Genomic DNA, 23,965 nt, shown 5'->3' on the forward strand with positions numbered 1-23,965 from the left:
GATTCCCGCAGGATGGGAGTCAAAATTTGTAAAATTAACAGGAGCGGGCAGGAGCGGAATGAAAGATGAATGGGAGCGGGCAGGAGCGGGAATAAAAATGACCGGGAGCGTGAATGCCGCTTATTTTTTCTTGAAAAGACAAACCGAAAAAGCCTAGTTTTTGACGAAACGGGAGTGGGGTTGATTTTGAGTGGGAGTGGACAGGATAGGGAGACATTCTTTCAAAGGAGTGTACGGGATGAGATTTCTTTCTTTTACTCCAGTCCGGGATGGGACGGGATGGGATGTTTTTTCTGGGACCGGGATGGGACGGGAGTGATAATCCACTCCCGTGTCATGCTCTAATCCCCATCCCTGACCGAGCAAAGTGCTTCTCCATAACACCACTTGTCAACAAAAGTGTCAATATCAGACATGTGCTTAAAAAAAGAAATCAATGCGAATCCTAGATTTAACCAGGCCCGAGAACACATTGGCTGCACTACAATCTGCATAACCAGTCATCCTGTTTCTGCTGATATAAATTGCAATTTTTGCTTGACCCAATATAAAATTGATCAGCTGACATTTGGACCTGTATCTCTGTATACCTAAAACCCAAAAAAAAGGTCTGCACAGAAAACACTTCACCAAAACACAGTAATAGGTGAGTTAAAATGTCAAACTGGGGCAAAAGTCTAGGGCAATGCATAAAAAAATGAAACACAGAGAGAGAGAGAGAGAGAGAGAGAGACAGAGAGAGAGAGAGAGAGAGAGAGAGAGAGAGAGAGAGAGAGAGAGAGAGAGAGAGAGAGAGAGAGAGAGAGAGAGAGAGAGAAACAGGGAAAAGAAACAGAAAAAGAAAGGAAGGAAGAAAGAGACAGATGGATCACAGTTTTCCCTCAGACTGTGTTGTGTTTGTGTGCCATTTTAGTGTGCTACTTCATTACACCACTTGCAAATATCCATATCACCAACATTGAACTGAACTAAAAACAAAATGCAAGAACAAGAAAAAAGAAACGAGTCACATTAGATAGATGGAAAGAGCTATTTAAATTAGTTCTGGTGTCAAATTTCAGAAATACTTACCAGCAGTGTGACATTGTTTAGGTGTTCAGAGTTATTGTTCAGACTTTAGGTGCAATAACCTATGGAAGGCGTGATGAAAGCAGCAAAACTACAAACTAGAATGAGAGACTTAATCGTGTAGAGAGAGAGGAATAAGTTGTGTCTGTGGGGTAATGTCCTGAAAATGTTAAGGTGTTCATCATTCATGTATATTGTCGAGGTCAAGAGAGAGGGTCCATGGCTTGATGTCCATGATATACAGTAATTAAGGACTTTTAAAGGGACTTCAGAGGGCCTTAGACCCCCTCTCTTGACCTCGCGATAGGCTGAGAGACTTGGTTTGTGTCTTCTAGAGCCGTTCCCTACCTTGGTAAGGGTAGTGCCCAGTAGCCCTTCGAAGGCCTTCAGGTTGAGTAGGGGTCCAGAGTAGAAGGGGTCAGCCTGGGCCTTCCTCCCCAACCAGTAGAGCGTGATGAGCACCTGAGGACAAAAGGAAAAGGAGACATGAGAAACTGGCATCTCACTGTGTGTGTGTGTGTGTGTGTGTATGAATGTGTATGAATGTGTATGTATGTGTATGAATGTGTATGTATGTGTATGTATGTATGTGTTTGTGTGTATGTGTATGAATGTGCGTGTGTGTGTGAATATGTGATGTGTACGTGTGTGTGTGTGTGTGTGTGTGTGTGTGTGTGTGTGTGTGTGTGTGTGTGTGTGTGTGTGTGTGTGTGTGTAAAGGATTCCTCCCCAGCCAGTAGACTGTGATCTGTACCGAAGGACAACGAAGGGACAACAAGGAGAAAAGGAGGCGTGATGAAACTATCCAAGTTAAATGTAAGTGCTGTGACCATATGCTACTGATTACATTTGGGGCAGCTGTGGGGTTAAGGAGATGGGATTTAGATCAGAGGGTTGCAGGTTCGAATCCCACCCTTCCCCTCCCTACTGCACTCTAGTGGTGTGCATTGCCACTGCCCTTAACATTCGATTCAATTACAATTTGGGAGGTAGTTGCTCGACTCGATTCAGTCTGATTCTATGATGAATTCTAAGATGAACAATGCATTACTGTATATTTCTACTGAAAGCATGCAAATCTTTAATTAATCATTCATGAGGCAATATATGCCCTCAGATACTTAACATTTTATTGGCTGTTGTGTGCGTCCTGCAGTTTTCAATCCTTTGAAGTGCTTTAATTTAATTAAAGGTTCGTTTGCTCCAGACATGCCAACAGACGTAATTGAAACTTGAAAATCTATGCTGTGTCGATTATGGCATTTGCCCAATCGATTATTGAATTGTCCGGCCCCGCATTGCAATGGATTGCCGAATCAATTGTTGTTGACACCACTATTGCACTCCATGACTGAGATGCCATTGAGCAAGGCATCTAACTCCACACTGCTGCAGGGACTGTAACCAATACCCTGTAAATAACTGATGTGATTATCCAAAGCAAGTGAAGAGTAATGTAATGTCCTCAATGAGAGTCTTACCACTGACAAGTAGTGATTTTAAATAGAAGAGAACTTGAAAAAGAGTGTCCCAACTAGTGTCGAGACCATGCAGAAGAACCAGGTAGTACAGCAAAAGGGGCTGGGCAATGAATGGATTAATAATGGAGATTGCGATAGTTAACAGCAATGGTCATGGTCGGTCATAAAAATTGAACATTATTTTGGAACAAAATAAAGGTGTCATGAGTTGTCACTGTGACATCAGTTGTGTGTTGAAGGTCTAGTTGTGATGTGACCAAGAAAAAACAAATATAGCCCATGTACAATATGACCAGTCAATATGTACAATATGATTCAGCAGCTTTAATCAGTATCAGGAAGCAGAAATTGTGAATTGGGGGGGGATCCATATCTGCCACTGGTGATGAAAGGCGATGTCCGATGTCATTTTGGAGAAAAGAAAAGGTTTCATGACATCAGCTGTGTGCTGAAGGTTTGGTTATGACCAAGATAACGGCACATTTAGAGCTGGTATGCAAAATATCTTTAGTATGTTGGTTGAAACCTGTGTTTCATTGTGCATAGTAGTCAGTATCAGGAAATAAAAGTCATACATTCTGTAAGATCCCCCCATATGGGCCCTGACAAAGGGGCACTGAATTCACAGCGCCGGTGGCTCACGGGCACGGTATTAACATTTGTTTGCGTTTCTTTTCCTTATTTCAACGCCTTTGTTTACAATCTAACGCCTTTGTTTTACTACTCTGAGTTTTCTGTTGACTTCAAAGATAAAACATTGCATATCTGACATCTGGATCTCAAAAGCACTGTGTGACAGAGGGCACCCTTCGGGGGAACCGCCCCAAAACCTCCGGTCACCTGTATGCATTGCGCACCTCCCGGCGTGAAAAGCGCGCACCCCCCGGTGTGCGTTCCCAGCGCATCTCGGCCATCGGCCATTTGTTCCGGCATGCGCGCACCTCCCGTGCCCACGCAGAGACTGAAATTCCCGCCAGATCCAATATGCGTGGTTTAAATGCTTACTATGATGTGTTTGAAATTCTATGCATGTGTTTAGTATCAATCTGATGGAAATACTTCGGGTGGTGAACAGGTCTTGGTTTTGAAACTGTTATTAGTGAATTTATTAAAGATTTAGAATCATAGGATTTGGATACGGTGTTGGTTACAACCCAACCCCGTGCCATTGTGCAAAGCCCAGCCCAGGTAAATGCCGGCACGTCATTGGTCCCTGGCTGGGGTCGTCCCACGAGATACCTAGGTATTAAACTTTGGTGTAATGATCAAATCTTGGAGTTTAAACCCCGCTAAAGGGCTCCCGTGGACCTAGTGTCCATGTAACCATTTCCCCTTAATTAGGTTGCATTGACTTTTTCAACATTGTACTTTGTCGTATAATTAGATTTGTCCTGTAATAAAACTTTCATTAATCTATCTTTGCTATAGACCCCGTTTGTTCCTTCATAAGGTTATTGTACTGTCGAAACGTAGCAGCTCCAAGGACATTTCTCCATGTGGAGTGGGACGCTATACTTCGGGTCAGCCCGAGTGTCAATGGTGTCTACTTAGAATAAAAATATGTTATCGTAAACTGGAACTTAAGCGGGATGATCAGATCTTTTGGGTGTAGCTCTCGACATACACCTCTCGCTTCCTATTGCAGTCGAATAGAAGTAAAGTGTATGGGGCTTAGGATCTCATAAGTATGGTACCTTCCAGCAACTTTAACCTCTGATTTATTCTAGACGTCTCTCATATGGGATGGACATGCATAAAGAAACTAGTCGGCCGCATGCAAATCAGTTCTACAAGTAAATGGATATAAAACCCTTGATAGCTGGACTCAGACTTAACCGATATTGTTGGAATATTCATAATAAGAACAGTTTATATTAATTGAGTGCAATCACACAATTATCCTGGGACTAGGGAGGTCTACGACTGAGATCCCATCATAATACGGAAACTTGGTAAATTAGGATGCAAAATGAAATGTTTTCTACAGTCCAGAGCTTAAGGAGCAGAGCACGAGACTAGGATTCCGGTGTTGGGCCTATCTCTGGGTTTTCAATTCTATATTAAAAAAAGGTTTCTGTGGAAAGATATCTCTTATTCTTGCCACGTCACCAGAAATTAACCCCCATTGAAAATGAATGGGGTTTTATTTCTGTTGAGTTAGAATTAAACTGGTGAGTTAACACCAAAACGTGGCATGGAAATCTACAGGGTATATTGAAGAGTGAAGTGTGGGGCACCAGGTCAACAAACAAGAACAGCTGACAGCAAAGCATCAAGGATATCTGGGCTTCCATAACTCCCATGCACTGTTTTTGCCATTGACTTCAATGTTAAACGCACCATGGCCATTATGAAGACAGAGAATGACCTAACCAAGTATTGACCATTGCATGTTATGTAGAAAGTACCAAATTTCAACTGATTTAATGTGACCCGAATTTTGATGAAGAAAAATGTGATTTTATAACAATATTCTAATGCTGCGAATTCCCCAATTCATGGGTTTTTTGAGCTGGAAGGCCAACGTATATAAAAAGAAAAAAAATAATGGTTGGAATAGTTAAAAAACTGGGCCATGAATCTACAATCCATGACAGTTTAATATTATTGATGGAATTATGGAAATAAATCAACTCTTTCATGCTATTCTAATAAAAAGGCCTGGAGCTGTATATATATTCAACTGCCACTATGATCCCATTGAGTAGCCATAAATCCCATCTCTACTGGGGTGAAGAGTCCTCAGTAGGCCTGTTCAGTATTGGAGCCTTACTGACCGACAGCTGACAAACTGGACAATTCACCGTTCGCTTCAGCGAGGGATGTTTGTACAGTGCAGTTTGTGTGCGTGTGCGTGTGGTGTGTGTGTGCGTGTGGTGTGTGTGTGCGTGTCACAGGCAGCATGTATCGCCTGGTTTATTCTGGACTGTGCAGCCTCTGTTCTCTCCAGCTTTTGTCTCTCCACTCGTCCAGAATCATCCGCGCTCCCACTGTTTATCCCTCACACACACACACTGCATCCACACACTTCAGCCCCAATAGTGCCATCCTGAGGCAGTGAAGGCTTCGAATGTCCCCGTTCAGACAGAACAGGAGCCTGAACTACAATTGTTTTCATTCAGTACTGTGTGGCCACCAATCGCAGAGAGAGAAAGAGAGAAAGAGAGAGAGAGAGAGAGAGAGAGAGAGAGAGAGAGAGAGAGAGAGAGAGAGAGAGAGAGAGAGAGAGAGAGAGAGAGAGAGAGAGAGAGAGAGAGAGAGAGAGAGAGAGAGACACACAGACACACAGAGAGAGAAACACAAAACCACACAACTCCACTGGGACCAACACACACAGATACACAAAGCAAATCCATTGGGACAGTCATGCACACAAATACACACACACCCTCTCTGTGCACTAGTCATTTACTCTCAGCGATCTGTAGCACAGAATCTTGAGGCTATGACAGAGCAGGGCTTTCTTCACACACTTGTGCGCCCTCAAATGTAGTAAAATGTTGAGTGTGAAATACCAAAACTACATGACAACATACAGGAAATGCACCCTAAAGAGAATAATATTTAACTTGTGCATTTTAATCAATGCAGCTAATGCAAAATGTTTGAAATGAAAACTGTTAATTAATGTACGTGTTTCAAGCTGCCCATTACCCATACACAGTGAAACACACACAGTAGTGGACTTACGTTTTTAATTCGTCTGTTGGTCTCTTCACGCCTGCAGAGAGAGGAAGGGAGAGGGAGAAGCACACCGTGAGAGAAAGTGAAGAGAGGGGCAGGAGCCGACAAACTTACACTCCAAAAGCACATGACCCACCATGATCACATTGCACTTACAGTACAGTTGGCCAAACGACAACCCCAGACCCTTCCCATCCCCACAAGCCCCCCTGCCCCCTCACAACACCCACCCACACACACACACACACACACACACACACACACACACACACACACACACACACACACACACACTTCCTTCACCCTCAACCTCCAACACCACCCTACGACCTCAACCTGAGACCCGATCCCCCCCACCTCTTCCCGTACACCCACTATGTCCTCCAACTCCCCAACCCACAAACTGACCCTCCCTCCCCCATAGCCCCAGCGACCTCATCCCCCCACCCCCCCTCGTGAGGTCATGCTACACCAACCCCAAAAAATGACCTCATCCACCTCATGCATGTTTATGGCTGTCTGTTCACATCCAGCCTGCCAACAGCACACAGTGTTTTGAATATGAAAAATTGAAGAGATAGCTGAGCGCTCCTCAATAGCGCGATGGTTTGTTTTAATGACACTGCGGTTAGTGTGTTTGAGGAGCAGTAATGTGGATTTGTTATCGATTCGCTCAAACGCTGACAGGCACCGCATACATACACGGGTGTAAACAGTGGATGAATAAAGCAACTGTTTAAGGGAGGGAGGGAGAGAGAGAGAGAGAGAGAGAGAGAGAGAGAGAGAAAAGAAAGAAAGAAAGAAAAGAAAAGAAAAGAAAAGAAAAGAAAAGAAAAGAAAGAAAGAAAGAAAGAAAGAAAGAAAGAAAGAAAGAAAGAAAGAAAGAAAGAAAGAAAGAAAGAAAGAAAGAAAGAAAGAGAGAGAGAGAGAGAGAGAGAGAGAGAAAGAAAAATGGCAGACAAACAAAGTCACAGAAACAGAAACGGAGAACGAGTGATCTACAAAACCGATAACAAAGAGAGGGAGAGGGAGGGCTAGTGGAAGAAGCTCTGGAAGCTGCAATGTCACAACGGGGTGCTAAGTCACAGAGTCCCCTCTGTGTACCCAACACCAGGTTATTAGCAGAGGCACGGGACGTTTGCAAGACCTCATGTAGCCACGTGTACTGTGGGCCATGGCAACACAATCACACAGACACACACACACACAGGTCGTACACAACAGGTTGTACCTTACTGGCAGGCACAAATTTCACGTGTGCACTCGGCATTTGAACACAGGAACACAAACAGTGTCGCAATCACGCAGCCATTTTAAGTGATTTAAAGACTTGGTGTTACATCACGGGCGCACTTGACATTTGCACGTACACACACGCGCACGCACACGGTTTAAAGTGCTTTAAAGCCTTGGTGTAACATCCAACACCTGCCACCTGGACATAGCATTCCACAAATACACTCTCGCTCTCTCTGTGCACATTCAAGAGTCACACACACACACGTGGGCTCTCCCTCTCATACACACACACACACACTGATTTAAAGTTCTTTACTGTAGTTGTATCCAACACTTGACACCTCTGTCTCTGGAGTGGATAACATTCCAAACATACACACTCATTCTCTGTACATACATGTACAAGCTTACATGTATACACAAATGTCTGCCCCCACACACACTGTATCTAGTATAATTTGAGCAGGCCTCGGGGGTCTCAGAGGTTGACCCTCCCAGGCTATTTTTAGATAAGAGTGTGCCCTCTCGGCACACCCCACACCCCTCCCAAGAACCTTGTGCATGCACTGACTCTCTCTCTCACACACACACACACACAATACTACGGCAGGGAGGGACAGGCAGCCACCCTTAGGGGTTGCAGCAGGACATGTGTCTTTCTTTTGAAGTTAATCTTCCGCAGAGCTCCCTGACAATGCAGAGTGTGTGTGTGCCTGCATGTGTGTGTGTGTGCGCGCCTGCATGCACTTCTCTGTGTGTGTGTGTGTGTGTGTGTGTGTGTGTGTGTGTGTGTGTGTGTGTGTGTGTGTGTGTGTGTGTGTGTGTGGTCAGTCACAAAGTGGCGAGAAAGTATGCGAGACATGCTGAGGGCATTCTGATCCACCTCCCCACACACACACACACGTGCGCACGCACGCACACTAGGGGTGGGTATTGGCAAAGGGTTCACGATTCGATGCGCATCACGATACACATGCCACGATGCGATTCTATCACGATGCATTGCGATTCATGTACTACTGTGATGCATTGCGATATTTACTTCAGTAAATGTGTAAAATACAGCTTATTTGTCAGTTGCTGTGTAGCTTTCTTAAGTCAGTTCATTCTATTTAAGCATTCTATCATCTGGGAGAGAGCTTACATCACAACAGAAATATTACCTATTCTCTACTGAACAAAATAACCCGTGGCAAATCAAATTTTATTGTTATCAAATAATCAATTGTCATGAATCCATGCAGTATATTGAGAAAATAAGTATCACGATACCTTGTCATGAATCGATGCATTGTATCGTGAGAGTAAGTATCGCGATGCATCGATATGACGATTATTTTGCACACCCCTAGCCTACACAGACACACACACACACTCACACACACGCACACTGTAGAGCTAATCCAACTCCTCTACACACCGTCCTTGCCATCCCTCATCGCTACACCACTAAAGGAAAACATCCCATAAGTCACAGGACTTCTTAAAGCGATGAATGAAGCACTACCAATTCAAAGTCTACATCCACTTATTTGACAACATGCAGAGTGGTGCAGGTGCTCCACCTATGCTTTGTGCTTTGCTGACACCCCGACTCTGTGGAGAAAACAATAGTGTCCCCGCTGTCAGCCCAGGGCACACCAACTTTTAGGGGACATTTTACCCTTTCAACATCCCAATTGACGATAAAAGTTTAATTTAATATCTCGTACAAGTGCAATTCAAAGTCTCATTTGCAATGATATCTTGCGGCGTCATCATAAGGCCACAAACACAGGAGTTTGGATGGAGTATTCGAGTTTGGATAATGGAATGCACCCATGGTGTGGCTCAGGGTGTCATGGTGGTCATTGGTGTTTGTGGTGAAGATCCACTCTAATCCCTCATCCTGAGGTGTCAATCCCTGGTTTGGAACATCTAAAACCCTGCAATGTTTCATGTGCCGACCCGTTGGTTCAGAACAACTAAAACCCTGCAATATTTACTTTCCATCATGCTCAAGCACTTATTACGAACAGCTAATACCATGGACTGTATGTACAAATAGTCTACGTCTAATCCAGGGATCAAATTCATGACAATGCATTCAGCGGGTGTCAATGACACCCCTACTCTGATTAACAACAAGGGAAATACGGATATAGTAGATGAACCAGTCTGCATTTGCAATAGCAAAAACACTAACCCCGTTTACATGTGCACTTTTAAACTGATTATGGGTCATGAGTCAAATAATATCCTTAAACATGAACAGTTAAAAGTACATCTGGTGGTTTAGAGTGTTTATATAAACCAATTGAACAGTGCTTATGTAAAGCGTTCGCTCACATCATAAACAAAATTATATTTCATCAGTTTAAATAGAACGTGCAAACACGGCTACTGTCCTGCGTGAGCATATTCAAATGGACTCTTTCCTATCAGGACGCCAGTATTATTACCCTTGTATGGCAGACAGGGCTCACAGTCACCAGTGAACTACTGTGCTGTGTATTTATTCGGGGAAAGGTGTGTGTGTGTGTGTGTGTGTGTGTGTGTGTGTGCATACTTTGTTGGTCTTAAAGTGGAACTGGGGAGAAGGGTTATCAAGCACTGGTGTCACTTTTTTGTCCTTGTTGCACTTTAAATGAGAATCTACTGTCGACTTTTCTGCTCCAAACACAATTTTGCTGCCTTTTTTACAGTCAACGATTACAATACTCTACTGTATGCACACAGCATCAAAGCATCACAGCATCAAAGGCATTTTCACTATTCAATAGCTACTGCACACCCCACTGTATACATTATACATACAGTACCAGCACTGTGTTATTAAACCAAATGTCTACTGCTTTGCGACAACATTCGATCGCTTCCCCATCTCCCTCTCTTGGCAAGAAAGCCTTACCCATGTCCATCACACTGGGCCCAACGCGTTTTCATGTTGACAATGTTCTCATGTCCGGGTGAACAGAAGAGAGGGCACAGCATCAAAGGCAAAACTATCCACTGGCATTGTAATATGGCATATTCCAGAAGCATTCCAGTAAGCATTTAAGCTACTGTACCCCACTGTCCACAGTGTACCTACAGTAGCCTACCAGCACTGTGCAATGTTTTGCAACAACATTCAGTCGCTTTCCCTGTGCTGTATTACCAAACCACCTCTACCAAAATCTGAAAGAAGTTTCTACCGAGTGCTGCAATGTGCAAACATGGGTAAAGCATTACAATGGTACTGTAGATCGATAGACACACACCAAAAGCAATGCATTGACTGGGTGATGACATGTGCCATCTATTTCACAGTGACTAGTAAAAGTTCATATTTTCATCCCTGCTAAATCTGCCCCAATGATACTCTCTGTAGACACGTCATTAACCCTTCAAGAGCTCCAAAAATACTCTCCGTAAACCCTCCAAGTATTCCTCTGGAACTCTTTAGTTCAATAGTTACTACTACAACTGTCCCATTAAGGGAGTCTAGGGTAAGCGGTTAGAGTCAGACTTGTAGCCCAAAGGTTGCCGTTTCGACTCCCGACCCGCCAGGTTGGTAGGGGGAGCAATTAACCAGTGCTCTCCCCCATCCTCCTCCATGACTGAGGTACCCTGAGCATGGTACCATCCCGCCGCACTACTCCCTTGGGGCACCATTGAGGGCTGCCGCCTTGCACGGATGAGGCATAAATGCAATTTTGTTGTTTGCAGTGTTCACTTGTGTGCTGTGGAGTGCTGTGACCCGAACAACACAGAAATCCCTTAGTCACTTCGATGGCCATGTAGGGCGCATGCGCGCGCACACACACACACACAAAGATCTATCTACAGTCCTGTGGTCAGTTCTACCCCAGGTGTTTGTCCAGGTGTGCCTTACCTGACGGTGACGCGTGTGGAGACGTCCTGCAGGTCGCCTGGGTGAAACAGCTGAGCCTCGTTTAGTCCCAACTTCCTGCACGCCTTCAGGAACACGTTCACATTGTCCTAAACACACACACACGCACACACACACACACACACACACACACACACACACACACACACACACACACACACAACTTCAGAAACATATACATTGTCCTGCACAGAAACGCAACATACAAAGAGTTAAAACACACACAGACATGAGCTTCGAAAATACAGTCTGCATGGACAGTCGGGTAGAGAAGAGAGACACAGAAGAAAAGAAAAAGAGAGAGAGATGGAAAAAGAAAGAGAAAGAATAAGAAGAGAAAGCACGAGAAAATACAGAAAAAAGAAAGAGATGGAATGAGAAAACATGATGAAAACAGGAAGAGAAAGTAGCATGAGATAACCTATGAAGTTGCAAGCTCAAGTGCAAGGTTGAGGTCCATGCACTCGAGTAAGAGAAGAGTGACTCGCCAAACGCAAGTTTCCAGTCTAACGTCCAGCTGAAAGAAGAAAGACTTGTCCAATGTCCAGTCTACGTCCAGCTGTCCTCAAGTGATGACTTCTCTAATGAACACGCACGGATGACAGAAGGAAAGAGAGAGAGAGAGAGAGAGAGCAAGAGACTGCCCCTCCCACAACAGGAGAGAGGCGGAGAGTGACAGAGGCCATCGACCCATCCGTCTGGCTTGACCCTCCCACTCTCAAGACACACACAGAGACACACAGAGACGCACACAGACGCACGCAGACGCACGCAGACGCACGCAGACACACGCAGACACACGCAGACACACGCAGACACACACCTTGTTGTGGTGCGAGCCACACAGTAGAGACCATGAAAGAAGAAAGAGGAATAGAAAAAGGAAAGAGCAGAGGAGCGAGAGAATGAAGAAAGGAAAAGAGGCAGAGAGAAGGCAATTCGCCTTTGGCTAAGCCCCGCCCTCTTTAGTTACAGTTGCTAGGTCGGACAGATAAACTTTCAATGCTGAGATATCAACGTGATTTATGCAGTGACTGCAAATCGCAGCAGTTATTCACTCATAATAAATAAAAAACGCATGCATAGTATTGTGATTATAAGTATTTATTTTCTGAACGGTCATGCGATGCATCACAGCTGTTATGGGCTCTTCTATGGGTATCGATAGGCATTGTAACCAGCACCATGGTAAGCTGAGCTCGCATATCTTTTGAGCCCTGACTCAAACTTGCTAGACGAAAACGAAATCACACAACTTAATGGCTGTAGTCATCTTCAAAGCTACCACAGCAATGTGTAAAATTAACGTTTGGCGTTTATATCTTCAGTAGCTTAACAAAGTCACGTCCATCAGCTGCTAGTCAAAACACTCCTGCCGTGACCGATAGTTAACTTTGCTAGCGGTGTTTCTTCATTAATTAGGTCAGAAATCCAAAATCCTACTCTGAAACAGGTTCGTGGTGTGCTTACAACCTTACTGAAAAGGGACATGAATGAGATGGTGTCATGATCGGAGCACACAAAGTATGTTTTTGATCCGTGTGCTTTCTAGTCGAGTGTGAGGCTGCCGAGACCCTTCAAGGCAGACTATCCAGCTGCTAGTAATATTAGTCCGGTTTTAGGTAAAGAGGAAAGTGATTACATCCTGTTACATCGCGGGGAAACTTGCACCTTTGTCACAAATACCCCAGGCACAATTTTCAACCATATTTCAATAATAATACGACCGTATCTCGCTAACTACTTGAAAACATGCGATTTCAGCATTGAGTTCAATGGAGCGCTGTCAAAACTGTCCGAGGTTTGTCCGAGGTCGTCCTTTTGCTGCGCTGTGATTGGTCAAAAAGCACTTTAGGGCGGGCCTTAGCCAAAGGTGAATTAGAGAAGGAGTGAGAGGTGTGAATTGAGTTGAGGTGTGAATGGAGACATAATCAAGGAGGTGGTGAAGGAGGAGAGAGGAGGAGGTGAAGGAGGAGAGAGGAGGAGGTGAAGGAGGAGAGAGGAGGAGGTGAAGGAGGAGAGAGGAGGAGGTGAAGGAGGAGAGAGGAGGGGATGAAAGTGGAGAGAGGAGGAGGTGAAGGAGGAGAGAGGAGACAGAGGTGAAGGACGAGAGAGGAGACAGAGGTGAAGGAGGAGAGAGGAGGAGGTGAAGGAGGAGAGAGGAGGAGGTGAAGGAGGAGAGAGGAGCAGAGGTGAAGGAGGAGAGAGGAGGAGGTGAAGGAGGAGAGAGGAGGTAAAAGAGGAGAGTAGGAGGAGCTGAAAAATACAAGTGGAGCGATAAGGAGGCCCAACACAAGTGTGTGTACATACAGTATTAGGTCAAGAAATGTGTGTGCGTGTGTGTGTGTGTGTGTGTGATTGTACATACTCATGTGCGTCCTAGCAGTGCGTTTGTGTGCATACACGCAAATTTAAAAGGCCTAACTCTGTGTGTGTGAGTGTGTGTGTGTGTGTCACAGCTATGTCCTGCTGTGCTATATGACCGCTGAGTCGTGAACATGCAGCATGGCTAAATTTATCTCTACGTGCCATAGGAGAACTTACAGGGGCTGGAGGTAGTGTGTACACACACACACACGGTACATACACACACACACACACACACACACACACACACACACACACACACATATATAGTACATACACACACTCAGGTTTGAACACGTGTTCGCCCATGCAACTATACATACAGAAACACGTGTACATGCATGCTCTTACACTATACATGTACGTACACACACACACACCATGCCTGTCAATCACACAAGGTCTCCATGTCACACACACACACACACACCTCACCCTCCCTCAAATACACACACAGACACCACCCACCTACTCGAACACCCATCACCCCCTGTCTCCACACACACACACCCACCACCCACCTACCTACTCGAACACCCATCACCCCCCTGTCCACACATACACACTTTGAAAATGATCAGTAGTGCGTCCTCACCAGGCCAGCGATGGGAGTGGAGAGTCGGTTGACCCTATTAATGATCCCCGGCCTCAGCTTGTTGACCAGACTGCACAGGAATGGAGTTAAGCATGATAGACACACACACACACACACACACACACACACACACACACACACACACACACACACACACACACACACACACACAAACACACAATCACACACAATCACACACAATCACACACACACACACACACACAGTTCACTTTGCAGAAACTTGGGATTTAGCTATAACAATAGGTCATTTTACCATGCTGTAAATGTAAAAAATAATCAAAATACATAAACATAATAAACATTGGTACATATTATTTTCCAAAATAATGATTCATGGAGGTATACACTGTGGAATTTTCCCCATAGTTTGAGTATTCATAGATTCATTCTAGAAATCCAAGTCAAATTTGACCCCCAATAACTAAGCCTAAGAACACCAGGGGTGTAATCCAAGGACCTGGCTCAATATTTCAAGCTAGGTCACCCTTGAGGTAGTGGGAAATCGTCTAATATAACAGCCTGGAGTCCTCATTTGCAAATGAATGACACTTGTGGGATATCTATTAGCAGGCTTACCACTTCCTGTAGGTTAAAGTAACCAGGTTTATCACTTTTAACAACGCTCTTGCCAGTACTTCAGTCTTTGGAGCAAGTCATGTATCCACTTACTCGCATAGAAGGACTCCATTCTCCAAAGCCAACCTGAAGTTGCTGCTGCCAAAAGACTTCTGAGTCACCTCCTATGACAAAAAAAGACATGAAGACATGATAATCCGAAATACCATAGGCTGATGAGAAGCTCTTAAGTCTGTCACTAGAGATCTCTCGTTTGGCTCAGGATGAAGCAAACCAAAGCATTCTGGGAAATTAAGAAACAAACAGAGCGAGTGATGCTCCTCCCACTGCCTGCACATCTCTCTCACACACAATCAGCTGATTAATTAGCGAGGAGAGGGGCCGCAGAGAGGGAATTTGGAACGAGTGGCCAGTGTGTGAGTGTGTGTGTGTTTGTGACTACAAGTGTCTAAGGTACAGAAATGCATTTGGGTGTGCACAAATGGTGTGTGTATGTTACTGTATGAGCATGTGTTGCCTCCCTTTCTGTAGGCTAGTTTAGCATGACGAGACAAAAACGAAACATTCCAGAACATTTAAATAAGAACAAACTGAGCAACTGTATGACACACACGCGCGCACACGCGCGCACGCGCACGCGCACACGCACACGCACACGCACACGCACACGCACACGCACACGCACACGCACACGCGCACGCGCACACGCACACGCACACGCACACGCACACGCACACGCACACGCACACGCACACGCACACGCACACGCACACGCACACGCACACACACACACACGCGCACACACACACACACACACACACACACACACACACACACACACACACACACACACACACACACACACACACACACACACACACACACGAGCCTTAGATGACCAGGGTGTGAACTAGGGGTGTAAATAATAATCAAAATGTATCGATATATTGTGATATAATCTGATGAATGAACCGAATCGTATCGTGGGGCATTCTTAAGCATCGAAAATAATCGAATCGCTGGCCCCTGCCCAATGACCTTGCTTCATAACATAGTAGAAAGTAATTGGAAAAGAAAAGTAATTGGAAAAAAGTCTAATCGAATCGTCTTGTATCGTATCGTGGGGCATTCTTAAGTATCGAAAATAATCGAATTGCATCGCATCGAATAATAACATATCGATATTGAAACGTATCGTCATGGAGGCTGTGATTAACACCCCTAGTGTGAACTGAGTGGCAGCATGTGTATGCAAACGTGTGTGCGCGCGCGCGTGCGCGCGCAAATTTGTGCATTCTTCAATGTGGTGTGTGTGTGTGTGTGTGTCTGTATTTGTGCATGCTCCAATATATGTGGGGATGGTGTGTGTGCAAACTTGTGCATGCTTGAATGTGTGTGTGGTAGTGAGTGTATATGTCCATGCGCATAAGTAACTGGATCTATGGGGTGCGCATGTAAGCATGTGGTGTGCCGTGGATGAGCGAGCAATTGTGTGTCCGTGCATGAGTGTATGCCTGTGCATAAACATGTGTGCACGCCTGCATACAAGTGTGAATGTGTGTGTATGTGTAAGTATGAGTGTGTTCCTGTGTACAAATGTGTGTGTGTGTGTGTGTGTGTGTGTGTGTGTGTGTGTGTGTGTGTGTGTGTGTGTGTGTGTGTGTGTGTGCCTGTGTAAAAACATGTTTGCTCACACTGGTGTGAAAATGTATGCACGGCTTACCATGACGAGACAAAATGAAGCTTTCCAGAAAGTTTTTACAGCAGGCCCATCCCACTGCCTACCCGTACTACATACATCAACTGAAAAGATTCATTAGTGAGCAATGGGGAAGCAGCAGGGGGGTGGGGCTCTCAAATGAACTGGACGCATACAATGTGTATGCATACAATACAATACATGTGTGAATGTATGCGTATGCAAGTGAGTGCATTGGAGTGAGCAAATGTGTATTCGCGCATCATAAGTGTGTGCCTGTGCGTTAGCGTACGCACATCTGTGTGTGTGTGTGTGTGTGTGTGTGTGTGTGTGTGTGTGTGTGTGTGTGTGTGTGTGTGTGTGTGTGTGTGTGTGTGTGTTTCAGCTGATCTCTGAACGTCCAGTGCAGCATGAGGAGATGGGATGAGGGGGCAGCTCAGGGGAAAGGAATTCTGCGGCGGGATTAGACGCACTCAGCCAGAAAAAAACGACACAAATTAACAAGGAGTCCTCCTGCACACCCCATAATAGTCCCCCACCGTCATGTACAGCACACTCCTCACCATTACCACATGGCCCGTACAAACACACACACTACGTGCACATAGCACACCTCATCCGCAGATTAGATACAGACCAGCAACAGTGGATCAGAGAGAGAGAGAGAGAGAGAGAGAGAGCGAGAGAGAGAGAGAGAGAGAGAGAGAGAGAGAGAGAGAGAGAGAGAGAGAGAGAGAGAGAGAGAGAGAGAGAGAGAGAGAGAGAGAGAGAGAGAGAGAGAGATTGGAGGAGGACAAAAAAGAGGGAGCAAAACAAATGAGCAAAGGGAAAAAAAAGGAGCCAGGCTATTGTCCATTATTGCTTACGCTCAATTGCATTTCACTCCAGCAATTAAAGCATTTGATGCATTAAGCTGGTAAAAAAAGAGTCACATTTTTGGTAGTTAAATGAAACACCAGCTTTTGAGCGTAGTCTTGTATAGCTAATAGGCACTTGATTTTGTGACATTTACTTCTTTAGAAAGTTCTAAAGAACATTCAGCAATAGCCTTCGGTTTCTGCATTTAGATTACCTGTAGGTATGACGTAGGAAACAAAGTGTCCAAAATGCCCAGTGAGGCCACAGAGGGCCATCAGCGAGGGAGATATGGGGGTATTAACTTACAGTACATGAAAAGGAATCCCGGGTACATTAAAGGGGGCAAATGTGTCGTCATTATATGAATAGGCATCCCGGATGCATTAAAGGGGGCAAATGTGTCGTCATTATATGAATAGGCATCCCGGATGCATTAAAGGGGGAAGGGGCATTATGATATGAATGGGGCATCACAAGGATATATTAAAGGGGGGGGGTCCCCATATGAATAGGGCATCATTAGGGGGCATCATGTGAATGGTAAGCTTTGCCAGCTCAACCACCAGAACATGCTGACACCCCACCACCCCACCTCCATCAGCTAAACACCCACATTAACTTGCCACAGAATAAAAGAAGGCCTCAATTAGAACAGCTTTAGGGAGGGAAGAGAGTTGGAGCAAAAGGGGGCAGAGTTATAGAAACAGCAAACACGGCCAAAACCAAAGATGGCAGTGCTATCAAAGATAACGGATAGGCAAAGCAGTAAGCAACATGTCATGGGAGCTCATGACCATGGGAGCAAAGTGCAGATCGGTTCTAAATGACTTAAAAGGGCCCTGCTGTGGCCTAACAGTAGGGTGCTAGGTTACTACGCCGGCGACCCGGGTTTGACTCTGGCCCAGGCTATTTGTTGATCCTTCCATGTCTCTCCTCCACTGTCCTTAAAAAAATAAAGGCAAAAAAGCCCTAAAACATATGAAAATGACTGAAAGGTATTACAAGTGTTGTTCACTTACAACACACCAACACCTCGTAGTCTATTGGGTGGCCTAAGAGGGAGCTACTGTACTGACTGTGTACAAAGGTGGAGATTTGGGACCCTATTCCCTTTGTATGACAATGGTTGCAGGAAAGGGATCATTCAAGGAGGGGACAAACAACAGCCTGGGCATTTTTGGCTGACTGGCTTTGGGTTTCAATTTTTGTAGGCCCTATGGGCTATATGGTTCCTTCAAATTGTAACAACACAATTGCATTGTGTACTTTATTAACATTCATTTGTATATTGCTTTTGTTTTTTTCTATTTACAATTTTTGGTTTTATTTACATTTTGGGAAAAAATGTAACACATTGAGGTGCCTCATCATTGTACTCGCCCTCGGGGAAGCAATGTGTCAATCATTGGATCAACGGTGAACACCCCATTTAGGGCACACCTACAACCTATGGGTGCGATCGCCATTACACGCTGAAGAAGAGCTCTGCCCGAAACGTTCGTAGGCATATAAACAAAGAAAAATCTAAAGATTGCTGTCCTTTGCTTCATTCAACCTCAACGCTCCCCCATGCACAAGGTGGTTAAGCTACTTTGGTACCACATCCTGATTGGTCAACTGCCCATGTACCATTGAGGGTGACCAAAGGGCCGCCCGCAAAAAATGTAGGTCAGTATTTAAGAAAAGAAAAAAAAACCATCGAACCCTGAGGACCGCAAGCTCACTAGGAAATGCCCCGTCTGCCAGCTTAAGAGTCCAGAACTGGGTGTCCTTTAGTATAGGGGCACAAATCAGAGGCCATAAGACATAAATCATATAATAGGTGGGATTACTGGGATAAGAAAAAAATGGACATGAACCAAAAGATTATCATTATAGGCTATTAATAAAACAATTTAACCAGTCTAACAAAGGAAGCCCTCTTCTCTCTGGCACTAATTGCCAAATGAGTATGCACAGGCACAGTCCCATTGTCCCGAGACCACCCATAGCTACCCGTGCTCCCATGTCATCCATACATCACATTCATACATGGGCCTCTTCTTCACATCCCCATCCACCCATCCATCCACTTCCAGCTCTGAATGTTCCCCATCCATCCATCCATCCTGTATGTCCAGCATCCAGGCCCTCACATCAAACATACATCAGATACATGCAGGGCCAGACTATCGCACAGGCTAGGTATGGCTGCAGCCTAGGGCCCCACACCAGACAAGGGCCCCCTGATTGGTCAAAGGTGAGTTGCAGATGTAATATTGGAAAAAAAATATCATATCTTTTGTTAATACTCCTCTCTATGGTTGGCAGAATTAATTTATAGCTTGGAATTATGACATTTTGTAATTTTGTCATGATTTTTTTCTGTGGTGGACCTATTGCAACCTGTAGCCTAGGAGCCCGCCACCCTCTTAATCTGGCCCTGGATACATGGGCCTCTTCTTCACACTCCTATCCATGCATTCACCCATCCATCCATGTATGTATGTATGCCAGGCATCCAGCCCCTCACATCAAAGCTTCGGCCTTAACGTTATGAAATGTAGGGCATCTCATGAGCCCCAGTGCACAAGGACAAGGGCCCCTTCCTGGTGGGTGCCAGGGCGGGCCGCAGCGGCAGCAGGGCATTGTGATTGTGGTGGACGGCAGGGCTGGACTAGTAATCTGGCATATAGGGCATTACCCCGGTGGGATGGCAGTTGACAGGGACCAATACTGTTGTTTTGGTTTTGTTTGTTTGTTTGTTCTTGGCCCACAGTATAAAGGGGTGGCCCATTGGTCCATCTCAGTGAGAATAAATAGAAGGTCCATCTTCAATATAGACAGTGACACTGACCCATGCAGGATATAGTGAGGCAACAGCTTGGACGTGTGAGGGACCAGTTTGAGTCAGAAATGCCTGGGTGGTTTTTCGGTTCCAATGCAGCCCTGTGGGGGTGGGGAGGTGGACCCTGCTGAGAACCTCCATTCCACAGCACCCACGTCAACCAGTCGTGTCCATATGAGCTACTACCCATCGAACTGAGATACCAATCTAATTACGACACACTACAGTAGTACCCCTAGGGGTTAAGGGTTCCGCCAGGCACACATGTAGGCGAAACGAGCGAAACGAGGCAAAATTAAGTGTTCCATTCTGACAGCTCAACGGTCATCAGGTCGTCACGGCGAATCAAATACAATGAAACATTTATGTTGTTGATTATACTGGCCGCCGCAGGTGAAATTTGCTCCTCATTTGCACATTATTTAACTTGATTGAATATTTTAGCTTCGCTCACTTCACTTGCTTGCCTTCGCCTACCTCATCAGAATAAATGACGAAGATCGCTTCGCTTTGCCAAATTCACCAGTATGTGTCCCTGGCGTTAGGGTTTGAGCTAAACTAACAGCCTATTGGTAGCTCAACTTGACAAAGCAGCCCATCAAATCGCCAATGATCATGCACTAATGGGTGGCCCCACTGACTGTGGAAGAGAGCATAGATTGGGGGGATTGGGGCAAGTGGGCGAGGGCATTGAGGCATGCCATCTGAACCCCCACCTATGCCCAACTACACACTGGAACTGGCACATCATTGCACTCTGAACACATGGAATGCAACATCACACATCATCGTTAAGAAGACTAGTATGTGGGGGCATCAGGGGCATCAGAGAGGGAGATATGGGGGTGGGGGGTACCACTTAATGAATTACCGATGTTGCTTAAAATCTTAAAACTAAATCCCTCCCTTGTTGCTTTACAGATGGCTTGTGGGCTTCAACTTCAAACAAACTCCATTCAAGTCTCATCTCTAACGAAGTCGACCTCCTAACAGCCCAAAGTCAATTAGACAACTAATCCAATTCACCATCAACATTAGGCCTAATGTTGTTGATTGCTCAATACAGGTCAAGTCAAGTGCCATAACTTCATCTCACATACAGCCGAAGGACCTAAACATCCCCATCTCACTCAAGCACTGCTATACATTAGTCGAGAGAGAGAGAGAGAGAGAGATGTGCCTCTTGAATTAATTTACTTATTTTCAAGACGCCTCAGTTCTAACACTCATAAGAGTTACAAATACTGCATATTCATATCTGACAGTGTTCAGAGGCATTGCCATCTTCACTACTGTACTCCAATGAATTTAATAAAAAAAACAAGTAGCTAACCTCATTTCTAGAACTATAAAAAGCTGACAATTGTAACTCACCTTAATAAATTTGCCTGTCGTCTCCTGTTTTCATACGCTGCCTATGCCCGTTAGTGTAGTCCAATTTAATCGCTCAGTGCGTGTCCATTTTGAGAGCTGCCTAAAATTCTCAACACAGCGAATTAACAGCAATAGCAAAACAGAGTTCTAAAGCTGATAATCGAACGGAGTGGCTCGAGATCCCACGCGCAAATTTTCTCTCTGACAAAGCCAGCAAACGAGCTCAAGGCTGAAGTGAAACATTTTTGCGGAGAGGTTTTCACTAATTAACCCAAAGACCCATCATAAAAAAATAACAGCAATTCAGTGTGTGTGCTTATTGGAGCGGCCAATTGGAGTTGGCCTGTGTGTTGCTGCGAAAACATCGCAGCCAAAGGAGGTCATTTGGCAAACATTTCAAGAAGACATCTCCCTCACCACACTCAACATCCCAGGACGGACTTTGGGGAAACAGGTGAAGTAATTTCACATTTTACACACAATTAAAATAACACTTTTCCTCACCTCAACCCATCTCTGGGCTTCTGAGAAGGCAAGGTCAGAGCTGACGGTCTTCTGTCCACGCCACTCCATGTCCAGGTGATTACGCGGTACAAACACCTGCGGAGGTTTCAAAACATTTCTCAAATTAGGCCTACAAAGCGTTCGCTAACCATTTTGATACAGTCATTTTCTCCATTCCAAACGCGCTTTTAGGATATTTCCACGGTTGTGTAGCCTATCTAATTTGAATTTAGTTAACCAGTTTTCACAACAATGAAATGTGAACTTAATTATTTAGGCTACTGATGTGTAGCAAATAACAAAGCAACGGATTTTTAAACTGAAAAGCAAAAAATAAACGAATCGGAGAATCTACCGCGTCAAGGCACATAAAAAGGCTGCCCTGTCCCGCGAAGGATACAAACCTTTTTCGGAAGTAGGCCTATGCTCGTCGGAGGGGACTGAGGACAACTTTGAAAAAAAATATTTAAAAGTAACAACTTCACTCATAGGCTACCTTACCCAACCAAATGGCATCTCTTACCTGAAAAAGTTACTCCTGAAGTTCTAGCCAAACTGGGGAATATGTTGAACTTGTAACTTTGTTTCAATACGCAGCGCAGGGGGTCTGCTTTTCGGCAAGACAGAGATGTAACCATAGAGAGAGCGTCAAGGTAATGTGCAGCAGGAAACCGCTTCAGACAGAAAGTGGTGGTGATGATAACTGGCAACAAGTGACTACAAGGTGTTGCTGATGAGTTTTAGGAAGTCACGCCCCCTAGTGAATTTGTCCATCACGCACACCACTGAAGCATGGCTCATGTTCATTTCCACCTATGACCCCCAGATGGCGCAAAAGGCCTACCTTTAGCAGCTGGCACTGACGGACAGATCAAAACAGGAAGGGTGCCCAAATCAATGTTATTTCAGATTTATGAAGACGTTGCCCTGTTTTTAGAGTTTCACTCTTGGAGGAAGTGTGTGGTATGTAGCTACGGGAAGTGTGTGGGGAGAGAATGGCAAAGAAAGAGCCCCTTTAGAAAACACAATATAGGGTCAAATATGAGGTTTTGGCCTTTGAAAAAAACATTAATACTATATGGAAAGACATAAAGTGGCTTTTACAGTAATATCTTTAATAGATTACCAGCAATGTAAACATTATAATGCTTCCTGTTTTATATAAGGAGGGTTTTTTTTTTTTGGGGGGGGGGGGTCCTAAGATAAGCAACTGATAACAGCACACACACACACACACACACACACACACACACACACACACACACACACACACACACACACACACACACACACACACACACAGAGCTGTGTGTGTGTGTGTGTGTGTGTGTGTGTGTGTGTGTAAGAGAGAGAGAGACTTCTCTTCTCTTCTCTCGGCCACTGTTGTCGATACAGAGACACAGGAAACTCCTCACCCGTCGACGGGAAGTGTTCTACCCAGAAGTGAAGCGATGTGTGTGCCACACTGTCTGCCCGCTGGTTTCCGGCATGACTGCGGTGAGTGTGTGAGTGTGTGTGTGTGTCTTTGCGTGTGTGTTTGCATGTGTGCATGTGTGCGTGTGTGCGTGCGTGCGTGCGTGTGTGTGTCCCAGTCTGATAATTGCTTCACTCTCTGTGTCAGCTTACTAGGTGAAGTTCACCATCTGCATGTATAGCAAATGTACAGTGGGGGCAGTGCTGGCCTTTGTTTTCATTTGCTACATTGATATTCAGCTGTTGTTGGTTGTTGTCACTGAGGCAGGTTGAAAGTACACTGACTAGTGGATCGAGGAGAGAGAGACAGAGAGATCGACAGAGA

General features: G+C 45.0%; 1 protein-coding gene across 2 annotated transcripts in view; it reads right to left on the reverse strand.

Moving 5' to 3' along the window:
* lmo7b (LIM domain 7b) overlaps nucleotides 1-22,832 on the reverse strand; it is a 62,576-nt gene extending 39,744 nt beyond the window's left edge. For both annotated transcript variants that reach the window (XM_063211567.1, XM_063211566.1), the window contains exons 1-7: nucleotides 22,691-22,832; nucleotides 22,168-22,263; nucleotides 14,999-15,069; nucleotides 14,309-14,378; nucleotides 11,329-11,435; nucleotides 6,240-6,270; nucleotides 1,417-1,530 (exon numbers count right to left, since the gene is read on the reverse strand). In XM_063211567.1, the coding sequence (XP_063067637.1) occupies nucleotides 1,417-1,530; nucleotides 6,240-6,270; nucleotides 11,329-11,435; nucleotides 14,309-14,378; nucleotides 14,999-15,069; nucleotides 22,168-22,236 (462 nt within the window). In that variant the 5' untranslated portion in view covers nucleotides 22,237-22,263; nucleotides 22,691-22,832. The remainder of the gene's footprint in view (nucleotides 1-1,416; nucleotides 1,531-6,239; nucleotides 6,271-11,328; nucleotides 11,436-14,308; nucleotides 14,379-14,998; nucleotides 15,070-22,167; nucleotides 22,264-22,690) is intronic.
* Between the last annotated feature and the right edge of the window lie 1,133 nt (nucleotides 22,833-23,965).

The sequence above is a fragment of the Engraulis encrasicolus genome, chromosome 12, assembly GCF_034702125.1.
Source record: "Engraulis encrasicolus isolate BLACKSEA-1 chromosome 12, IST_EnEncr_1.0, whole genome shotgun sequence".
Taxonomy (NCBI): domain Eukaryota; kingdom Metazoa; phylum Chordata; class Actinopteri; order Clupeiformes; family Engraulidae; genus Engraulis; species Engraulis encrasicolus.